Raw genomic sequence first — 10842 nt, forward strand, 5'->3', positions numbered from 1 at the left:
GTCGATGCGGAAGGAGAGCAGCTTCTCGGAGTGGAGGTTGTTGAGGGTGCGCAGGTCGGGCAGCTTGAGCAGCAGCTTGGTGAAGCGCGAGGTCTCGGCCGGGTGCGTCTTCAGCACCAGGGCGCGCAGGGCGCGGATCAGCGTCTCCTGCAGCTGCTCCACCGACGCCGCGTCCTCCATGCCCGAGCGGTCTGCGGGGGGGGGGTCCAGGGGTGCGGGGAGGGAAGAAACGGCGTCATAAACGGGGAGGGGGGGGATGGCAGGAAAAAGGGGTTCGGCCCCGTGGCGGCGCCCACCTGCCGAGACCAGCACGACGGCGGTGAAGAGCCCCAGCTCCTCGTCGCTCAGGTCGAGGGCGCTGAGCTTCTCGCTGAACTCGAACATGGAGCTGAGCAGGTCGCCCATGCCCATGCCCCACAGCTCCTCCAGGCTGTACTTCGTCCGGCTCATGAAGGTCACCGTCTGCTCCTTCACGTTGAACAGCGAGGCGAAGCGCACCATCAGCACCTGCGGCACACGGCGGCAGCGCCTTGGTGGGACGCGGGTGACCGGGGGGCACCGTACGGCACCAGGGGGCACTGTGCAGCACCGGGGGGCACCGTGCAGCACCATGGGGCACTGTATGGCACCGGGGGGCACAATTCAATGCCGTGGGGCACCATGCAGCACCATGGGGCACCATATGGCACCGGGGGGCACAATGCAACACCATGGGGCACCACGCAGCACCGTGGGGCGCTGTATGGCACCGGGGGGCACCGTGCAATGCTGTGGGGCACCATGCAGCACCGTGGGACAGAATGCAACGCCGTGGGGCACTGTGCAATGCTACGGGGCACTGTGCAAGGCTTTGGGATACCGTGCAATGCCATGGAGCACCATGCAGCACCGTGCAGTGCCGTGGGACTCCATGCAACACCATGGGGCGCTGTGCAGTGCCATGGGGTGCCGTGCAATGCTGTGGGGAACTGTGCAACACCACAGAGCACCGTGCAATGCCGTGGGGCACTGCGTAGTGCTGTGGGACACCGTGCAACACCACGGAGCATCACGCAACACCGTGGGACACCATGCAGTGCTGTGGGACTCTGTGCAACACCGTGGGACACCACGCATTGCCATGGAGCACCGTGCAATGCCGTGGGGCACCGTGCAACGCCGTGGGGCACCGTGCAATGCTGTGGGGCACCGTGCAATGCCAGAGGGCATCATGCAACACCACAGGGCACTGCCATGCGGCAGGCCACCGTGCTGGGACATGGGGCCACCACGCAACACTGCAGGGCGCTGTGCTGGGACGTGGTGCACCGTGAGGTGCTGTGGGCACCGTGCAACAGCGGGGAGCGCCGTGCAATGCAGGGAGCACTGTGTTAGGATACAGGGGGCCATATAATGCTGGGGGGCACCGTGCAGTTCCGTGGGGTGTTGTGCAACGTGGTGGGGCACCGTTTCGGGCTGGGGGGCAGCACACAACGCCACCAGCCAAGCTTGGCAGAGCCCCGGGGCGCCCCGGGACGTACCTCGAAGGTGCCGGCCTTGAGCAGGGTGACCTGGTCGTGCTGGGACAGGGCCTGGAAGCCGGGAATGTGCTTGGCGAACTCGACCACCTCGCGGACGGCGGGGGTGAAGCTGAGGGAGAAGTCCTCCCAGATCTCCTGCACCGAGCGCCCGCTGCGCCCGGGCGGGTGGCTGTTCATGGGGCAGGCCTGCGGGCGACGCGCGCGGCTCAGCACGGGGCTCGCCGGCAAGGCGATTAGCGCGATTAACGGCTAAAAATACCCGGGGGGGGGGCCGGCGGGGGAGCCCCCGTGGCGGGCTGGCGCTCACCGGCAGGACGTCCTTGGGGCCGCGGGGCCAGGGGCAGCCCCGTGCCGGGGGCTCGGGGTAGGCGGCGGGGCAGAAGCGGGGCTTGGGGGGGCCGGGGGCCCATGCGGGGGGGCCGTCCCAGCGCAGGACGCCGCTGTCGCAGGCCGGGGGGGGCCCCAGCTTGTCGTGAGCGTAGACGAAGATCTCCTTGTGCGCCTTGGCCACCTGCGCGATGACGTCCTCGGTGGCCCCCCCGGGGCCGGGCGAACCGGGGGGCGTCAGCTGCTGGGGGAACTGGGAGAAGCAGGCGGGGGGGGGGACGAGCGGCGGGGGGCCGGGGGGCAACGCGTGACCCCCGGCGGGCACGGGACCCTCGCCGATGCTCGGCCCCCCCGGCGGGGGGCTGCCCATGCCGTTCATGGCGCTCTGCATCTCCGCCAGCATCCGCTGCTTCTCCCGCTTGGGGATGCGCCCGAAGCGCACGGCTGTGGGGACAGCGGCGTCAGGGGGGGGCACCAAGACCTGGCACCATGTCCCCCCCCCATCTCAAGCATAACAGGGGGCTGCCGACCCCCTCCCCAACCCCAGGAGGGTCCCAGGGGCACAGGCATGCAGGGCACCGCTCCCAAGGGGGGCACAGCCCGGAGTTTGGGGGGGTCCCAGCCCCAAGGGATGCACGGCACAGAACTGGGGGGGGGGATATGGGGCCGGGGGGGGGCTCCAGGCTCACCGTCGCGGGACATGCCGACCAGCAGGCACTTCTTGAAGCGGCACTGCTGGCAGCGGTTGCGGTTGATGCGGACGATGGAGCAGTTCTCATTCTTCAGGCACTTCTTGTACTGGATGTTCTGCTGGATGCTGCGGCGGAAGAAACCCTGCGGGACACCCGGGGGGGGGTCACTCCGGGTCCCCGTGTCCCCGGCATCCTCCTCACCCCCCCCTCCTTCTGCTCCATCCCCCTGCCAAGCCCCGGTACCTTGCAGCCCTCGCAGGCGTGGACGCCGTAGTGGAAGCCGGAGGCGACGTCCCCGCAGACCTTGCAGAGCAGCACCATGCCGTTCAGCTCTGCGGGGGGGGCGAGGGGGGGTGAGCGGCACCCTAGGGTGCTGGGGGGGTAGGGGAGGCACCCGTAACACCCCAAAAAAATAATAAATTCCCCCCCCTCCCCTATACTCACTGGTGACGGTGCTGCCGCTCTTGCTGGGCGAGCTGCGCCGCCGCTCATCCGCCGGCACCGGCGGCGCACCGGGGAAGCTCGCCGAGGAGCCGTACGAGGAGGAGGAGGAGGAGGAAGAGGAAGAGGAGGAAGAAGAAGGGGAGCCGTCCTCGTGGGGGGGCAGCGAGCCCCCCCCGTAAGCACGGGAGTCCTGCAGGGAGCCGGTGGGCGAGGGGGGAAAGTAGGAGGGGAAGGGCTGGGAGCTGCCGCTGGAGCTGTCGCTGCAGAGCGAGACGGGGCTGGTGCGGCTGGGCGACGAGCCGCTGGAGCCCACGTAGCTGATCACACCGCCTGCGGGCACAGCAGGCACCGTCACACGGGGGGGGGACACACGGGGACACGGGAGCACACGCGCCAACGGGGAGCACCCCGGAAAGGGCCGGGGTTGGCGGCGCCCTTGGGAGCGCCCCGGTGCCGCGGGTGCACGTGTGCCGTGCGCCCTGAGTCAGGCGGCGCTGGCGGCACGTGGGACGGGGACACGAGCCCCGGAAACGGACACGGGGCACGGGGGGGGACACACGGGGATGGGAACCCCCCAGGTTTGGGGTACGGGGGCAGCTCCGGCCTCACGGTGCAGCCCCCAGCCCCACGGCGCAGCTCCCGGCACCATGGGTGCGTTGCGCAGAAGGGGGCTGCGCGCCGGGGACCCCCCAAAACCAGGGGGCACCCAGGGGATGGTGGGGGTGGCACAGAGCCCCCCCAGCTCCCGAGGGTGCACCCAAGGGTGGCCAGAGCAAGGATGAAGCCCCGGACGGGGTCACGGCCCCCCCTCTGTCCGTGTCCCCCCCCCCGGGCTGACTCAGGGCCAGGCACGTGGCGGGTGGCACGGGGACACACGGGCTGGCCCCGGCCATGTGTCGGCCGCCCCACGCGCTGCCCCCGGCCACTGCCACCCCCCCTTTTATTCCTTTATCCCCCCCCCATCTTTATTCCTCCCCCCCCACTTTATTCCCCCCCCCTTCCCTTTATTCCTCCTCCCTCTCCCGGTCTTGCCGTGCCAGCCCCAAAGCAGGTCACCGAATCGGGGGCAGCGGGTCCCAAACGGGGGGGGGGCACGGGTAGGGCTGTCCCCGTGCCGAGTGCCCGTGTCCCCCCCACACACACACCCTGTGTGCCCCCCCCCAAGGTGAAAGGGGTTTGGGGGGGGCCCTGCAGATCCCAGACTCTGCAGCAGAGGGGCTGCAGCCCCCCCCCGAGATAAAGCAGGGGGGTGGCAGTGGGGATCCCTGACCCCAAAACAGGGGGACAGTGGCACGGGGGGGGGTTCCCCGACCCCATGGACCCCTGGGGGGCAGCGGCATTGGGGGGGGGTCACCGGGGGGGTCACCCTTGGGGGGACAAGGACATGGTGGGGGTCACCCTTGGGGGGGACAGGGACATGGGGGGGTCACAGGGACATAGGGGGGGCATGTGGGGGGGGTCAGCCCCGGGGGCACAGGGACACGGGGGGGGTCCTGGGGGGGGTCACCCCCATGGGGACATTGGGGGGGGTCGTGGGGGGGTCACCCCCGGGGTCCCCCCAGCCCCAAACCCCCCGGGGGGGCTTCGGGGGGGTCCCGGAGGCTCCATCTTCCCGGCCCCCCTGGGGGCTCCCGGCCCCCCCCCGGCTCCCGCAGCCTCACGCCGCCGCCCCACGTGCTCCGGCCGCACGTGGCCGCCCCCCGGCCCCGCCCCTCACGCTTTGCCCCGCCCCCCCGCCGCCATTGGCCGCCCGCCCCGCCTCGCCCCGCCCCCGGCCCTTTGGTTGCCCCGGCGATGGAGTCACCAAGCCCCGCCCCCTCCTCCTCCCCCCTCCCCTCCCCTCCCCTCCCCCCCTCCCCCTCCAGAAAAGGGCGAGCGGGACGCGGCGTCCCCGCTTCCGGGTGCGTGACGTCACGGGGGGGTGGGCGGGGCAAAGCGCGATGAGGTCATGAGGGGCCGGGGACCAATGGGCGGGGACGGGGCGGGGCTGCGGGGAAAACAAACTCCGCACGTGGCAGCGGCGGGGAGGGGGACACGTGCCGGGGGAGGGGGAGGGGAGGGGGGGGGCACCGCCTCCGCCCCCCGCCGCGCCCGACCCCGGGCACCGGGACCCCGCCCCCAGCCCCGCCCCCGGCCCCGCCCCGGTCCTGGGGGGCCCCCGAGCACCGGGCCCGGCCGCAGCGCCCCCGGCCCGGTGCCCCCCGGTACCCCCCCGGTGCCCCCCGGTGCCGCTCCCGGCTCGGTGCCCCCCGGTACCCCCCGGTGCTGCCCCCAGCCCCGTGCCCCCCGGTATCTTCCGGTACCCCCCGCTGTCCCCCGTTACCCCCCGGGATCCTCCGGTGCACCCCGGTGCCCCCCGGTGCCCCCCGGTATCCCCCGGTTCCGCTCCAGGCTCGGTGCCCCCGGTACCCCCCGGTGCCCCCCATTATCCTCCGGTACCCCCCGGTACTCCTCGGTACCCCCCGGTACCGCTCCAGGCTCGGTGCCCCCCGGTGTCCCCCGGTACCCCCCGGTACCCTCCATTATCCTCCGGTACCCCCCGGTGCCGCTCCCCGGCTCGGTGCCGCCGCTGCCCCGCGGTGTCCCGGTGCCCCCGTCCCTCCCCACTGCACTCCCGGGATCTCTCCGGTGCCCGGCACCGCCCGGTGCCGCTGCCCGGTTGTCCTCCCTCTGTCCGCCCGTGCCCGCTCCCGGGACGGAGGAGCCCCGGGGTAAAGCCCCGGTGCGCATCCCCCGGGGGCAGCTCTCGGGACAACCCCCACCAGATCCCGGTCCGGATCCCGGTGCCGGTGCCGGTCCCGATCCCGATCCCGGTGCCGGTGCTGATCCCGGTGCCAATCCCAAGCCGGTGCCAGTCCCGGTCCCGATCCCGGTCCCGGTCCCGATCCCAATCCCGGTGCCAATCCCAATCCGGTGCCGATCCCGATCCCGGTGCCAATCCCGGTGCCAATCCCGGTCCCGATCCCGCTCCCGGTGCCTCTTCCCGGTCCCTCTCCCATTACCGACCCCCCCCTATCTCCTCCCCTCCCCTCTCCCGGTGCCGGTTCCCGTTGCTCCCCGGTACCCCGGGCACCCCCACTGACCTGTGCTGCCGGTATCGGGGGCGGCCATCCCGGGGGCCGTTCCTTCCCGACCCGTTCTCTCCCGAGCCGATCCGCTCCGTACCGTGCCGCCGGCTGCTGTGCGCCCGCCTCCCCCCCCCGTAACCCCCCCCCCCGTGCCGTTCTCCCCCCCCCCCTCCTCCCGGCACCGGGCGCGGTTGCGCACTGGGGCGCACGCGGCGCCGCCGCCTCCCCCATGTGATTCCCGGGGAGAGCCCCGTGCCCCACTGACACACTTTCCGCCGCCGGCTCCGGTTCGGCACCGGAGAGCCCCCGGGGCTGCGGCACCGCCACCCCCCGACACCGGGGGGGGCACCGGGAAGGGGAGCTGGGAACCCCCGGGGAGCGGCAGAACCGGGGGTCCGGGCACCGCCACCACCAGTGGGGGTGGAAACGGGGGGGGGGTGGGGGTACCGGGGGGGTGTTTGGGGGTACCGGGGGGGTGTGGGGGTACCCGGGGGGGTACGGGGACACCGGGGGGTGTGGGGGTACCCGGGGGGGTACGGGGGGTACCGGGGGGGTGTGGGGGTACCCGGGGGGGTGGGGGGGTACCCGGGGGGTGCGGGGGTTCCCGGGGGGTACCGGGGGGGGGGCGCAGGATGGTGCTGGGTGTGCCGGTGGGGTGCTGTCCTCTGCACCAGTGACACCAGTATGGCACTGGGAAGTGCTGTCGCCCAGTATGGCACTGTCACCCAGACCAGTAACACCAGTATGGCACTGTCACCCATACTGGGGACACCCAGTATGGCACTGGGCACCCCCGTCACCCAGTATGGCACTGCCCCCCACACCAGTGACACCCAGTATGGCACTGCCCCCCCCCCACTGGTGTCACCCACTGGGGCTCTGGGCCCCCGAGCCCCCCACCTCCTGCTACCGGGGGGGTGCCAGCACCCTGAGGGTCCCCTGTGTGGGGGGGGGACATCACACGACCACCATGGGGCTGGGGACCCCCTGGGGACTCCCCAGTGCCTGGAGGGGGGGGCGCTTGGGGTGGGGCACAGCCGTGCGCCCCCCCCCGGGGCCACCGAATCCACCAGCCCCCTGCTCGCCGTGCCCCACAGCCCCCCCAAAAGTGCCCCCCAAAGCTGTGCCACGCGGGGGCTTTTTGTGGGGGTGCCGGGGGCTGTTACGGGGGTGCCGGGGGCAGCCCCACAACGCGGGGGGGGCCACTTTGAACCCAGCCGAGGCCGCCACGTGCCGCCGTGCCCAGGTGCCAGGTGCCACACGTGGCACCGTGACCCCCCCCCCCCGTCACCACTTATCCCCCCCCCACGCACCCCAAAGCAGGGCAGCCCCCTCCACCCCCCTCCACGCACCCTCCAGGGGGGACAAAGGGGACAAGCTGGCGGTGCTGGGGGGGGGATATTTCGAGGCGGGGGGGGGCCCGGTGGCCGCGTGCCCCCGTGGCCGGGTTGCCGGCGGTGCCGTGCGGCGGTGCCACGTGCCGGCGGCTGCGTGCACGAGGATTTATTTTTACGCCGGGGCCGCCCGGGTTGTTTACCTCGCTGCACCTTTTCCAGGAAAAAGCTCTGGACACGCCGCGGGGGGGGGGGGCACACACACACACACACACACACACACACACCGAGGGGGGGGCGCCTCCTTTTTCTCCCTGTGCGCCCCCCACTTTTTGCTCCCGGCTGGGTGCTGGGGGCGCAGCGGGGTGAGGACCCCCCCCTCCTCTGGGTGGGTGCTGGGGGTGCAGAGGGTTTGGAGCGCCCCCCCAAAGTGCTGCAGCCCCAGCTGCTCCCCCCCCCCCAACCCCCCCAGACCCGCTGTGGGGTCCCTATGGGGTTGTGGGGTCCCTATGGGGTCGCGGACACGCAGCGTGGCCCGGTGCCACCGTGGGCACCTCGTGCCTCAGTTTCCCCCCCCCACATACACAATTCAGTGTAGTGCTGCGGGAAGGGGGCGGCTGGGGGTGCCGAGTGGCACCCGAGGGGGGGTCCCACACCCTTGACCCCCCCTTTTTATCCCCGCAGGACCCCGCTGACGGCGGGCTAGGACCCCACTTGCGCTCGGGGAGCTGGGCACGGCTGCTCACCGGGGGGCCCCGGGGGGGTTTCCTGCCTGCAGAGCAGATTTCTGGCTGCAAGCAGGGAACTGCGGCCCCCACTTGGCCCCCCCCCCCCGTCCCCCCCCCCGGCTCTGCAGCTCTTGGCCGGGGCTGGAGGCTCCGTGCTGCCAGGACTCGCCTTTCCCCTCCCTGCGGAAAGGGAAAAGAGTCAGGTAAACAACGGGGCTGGGGCGCCCGGCCCCGCACCCAGCACCCTGCACCCAGCACCCCAAGGATGGGACGGGGCAGGGACCCCCCCCCCCCGCACGGCAGGGACCCCCCCCCCGCAGGGCAGGGGGTGGGGTTGTGGGGTGCCCACGGTCAGGGGGTGCAGGGGTTAGGGGGGGACCTCTGGGGAGGGCGTAAAATGCCCGGGGGGCTGTGGGGTCTGGGGGTGCAGGGAACCCCGAGGATGTAGGGGTGCAGGGTTTTGGGGTGCAGGGACCCCGGGGGGGTGCAGGTTTAGGGGTTCAGGGACCCCCAAGGTCATAGGGCTGCAGGATTTGGGGGTGCAGGGACCCCGGGGGGGTGCAGGTTTGGGGGTGCAGGGATCCCCGAGGTTGTAGGGCCGCGGGATTTGGGGGTGCAGGGACCCCGGGGGGCGCAAGTTTGGGGGTGCAGGGGCCCCTGAGTTTGTAGGGGTGCAGGATTTGGGGTACAAGGACTCCAGGAGGGTGCAGGATTTGGGGGTGCAGGGCCCCCAGGGGAGTGCACAGCCCCAGAGATTGGGGTGATGCCAGGATGGGGGGGGTGCAGAAGGGGCACAGGGCCTCAGGGGGGGACACGGGGAGCAGCCGGGGTGCTCAGGGGTGCCCCCCCACCCAAGCCCCCCCCACACCCCCAAAACCAGGGGAGGGCAGGGGAGCGTGGGGGCTCCTTCAGCCTCACTCCCCCTTCCTCTGTGCATGATGGGGGGGGGGGCAAACACCCCCCACCCCAACCCCACAGCCCCACGGCCTCCGATTTGGGGCACCAGCAGTGCCGGTGCAGCAGCGACCTTCATTATTTTTTTTTGGGGGGGGGACACACGACACAGCACACACATTGCGGGGGCTCGGCGTCTGTGCCAGCCCATGTGAGCGCCTCTCCCCCACCACCACCTCCCTTCCCCACCACCTCCTCCTCCTCCTCCTCCTCCTCGTCTTCCTCCTCCTCCGCCGTGTTTGCTGCATGCGCGCGGGGCCGCTGGCAGCATCACGTGGCGGGCGCATGTGAGCCCTGCTCCATTTTTAGCCGCCACAACCGCCCTGCGAAAGCAGCAGCCCTGCTGCAGAGCCATGTGCGGGCGGGCGCCCGGCCGGCACGTGGGCCTGCAGGAGCCGCAGGGAACCCCCCCCCCCTTTTTATTTTTTTATTTTATTTTATTTTATTTTATTCCCCCCCCCCCGGTACGTGCACACGCACCCCACACCGGGTATCCGTGGCCTGCTGCTGCACGCCGTGGCGTGGAGAGCCACGCAGGGAGAGCTGCGGCGCTGCAGCGGGGTCTCCTGGGGGGGGTGTGGGTCTTAGGGGGGGTCTGCAGCCCCCCCTCGTGCTGCGGGTTTGCTCCTTGCACCCCCCGATTAAAAGCAGCGCTGCAGAGGCACACGCGTGTGTGTGTGTGTGTGTGTTTGTGTCCCTGCGTGTCCCCAAAGAGGGGGGGGGGTTTGTGCAGAGGGTGGGGGGGTTGAGAGTGTGTGCGGGGGGGTGCAGGCACGTGTGCGTGCTGGGGCTGCAGTGCCTGCACGGGGGGGGGTGGGATGTGTGCAGGGGGGGTGCATGCGGGGGGCTGCAGTGGCTCCCTGCAGGGGTGTGTGTGTGTGTGAGCAAGGGTGTGCACACGTGAGTGTGCGTGCAGGTACGTGTGTGCACACGTGTGTGCATGCAGGGGGCTGCAGTGCCTCCCTGCAGGGGTGTGCGTGCATGCGTGTGCATGCAGGTACACATGTGCACGTGTGTGTGCATGCAGAGTGCTGCAGCCCCTCCCTGCAGGGCTGTCTGTGCAAGTGTGAGCAAGGGCGTGCACACGTGCACGGAGAGTGTGTGTGCATGCAGGTACATGTGTGCACATGTGTGTGCATGCATGTGCACGCAGGGTGCTGCAGTCTCTTCCTTTCAGGGGTGTCTGACGTGTGTGCAAAGGCATGCACATGTGCACGGGGAGTGTGTGTGCATGCATGATCACGTGTGCATGTGTGTGTGCACGTGTGTGCACGCAGGGGGCTGCAGTCCCTCCATGCAGGGTGTCCGTGCACCTGTGAGCAAGGGTGCGCATGCATGAGCATGCATGCATGTGTGTGCATGCTGTGTGTGTGCACCTTCCAGTGTTTGTGTGTGCGTGCATGCACTTGCACGTCTGCAATCCTTCCCTGCAGGCGTGCATATTAACACACGTTTACACGTGCACACAGGCATGTTGGTGCATGCACGCACACTTGCACCAGCTGCTGCATTCCCTGCAGGACTGCGTGTGCATGTGTGTGCATGCGTGTGCATGCGTGTGTATGCGTGTGCATGCATGTGCATGCTGGGGGCTGCAGCCCCTGCGGCTGTGCTTGTGCGTGCACGCGCGTGCTCAAACAATGCACCAGGGGCTGCAGCCCAGCGGGGCGTGCACGCGTGTGCAAGCCCGTGGGGCTGCAGGAACGTGCCCCCCCCCCCCATGCATTTGCACACCCACCCCCCATTTGCACACACCCCCCCCCTTGGCACGCTGC

The 10842-nt window shown here is 70.9% G+C and overlaps 1 protein-coding gene across 1 annotated transcript; it reads right to left on the bottom strand.

Moving 5' to 3' along the window:
* Window positions 1-3: 3 nt before the first annotated feature.
* On the bottom strand, window positions 4-6190 carry NR1D1 (nuclear receptor subfamily 1 group D member 1; the record flags this gene model as incomplete). Its single annotated transcript, XM_084307164.1, has 8 exons — window positions 6067-6190; window positions 2984-3313; window positions 2783-2871; window positions 2537-2681; window positions 1828-2291; window positions 1521-1706; window positions 297-507; window positions 4-191 (listed from the first exon to the last, which is right to left on the bottom strand). Coding segments are annotated over exons 1-8 (1641 nt in total), but the record flags the coding sequence as incomplete, so codon positions are not given.
* Window positions 6191-10842: the final 4652 nt, after the last annotated feature.

The sequence above is a fragment of the Netta rufina genome (genome assembly GCF_964035555.1).
Source record: "Netta rufina genome assembly, contig: SCAFFOLD_143, whole genome shotgun sequence".
Lineage (NCBI taxonomy): Eukaryota > Metazoa > Chordata > Aves > Anseriformes > Anatidae > Netta > Netta rufina.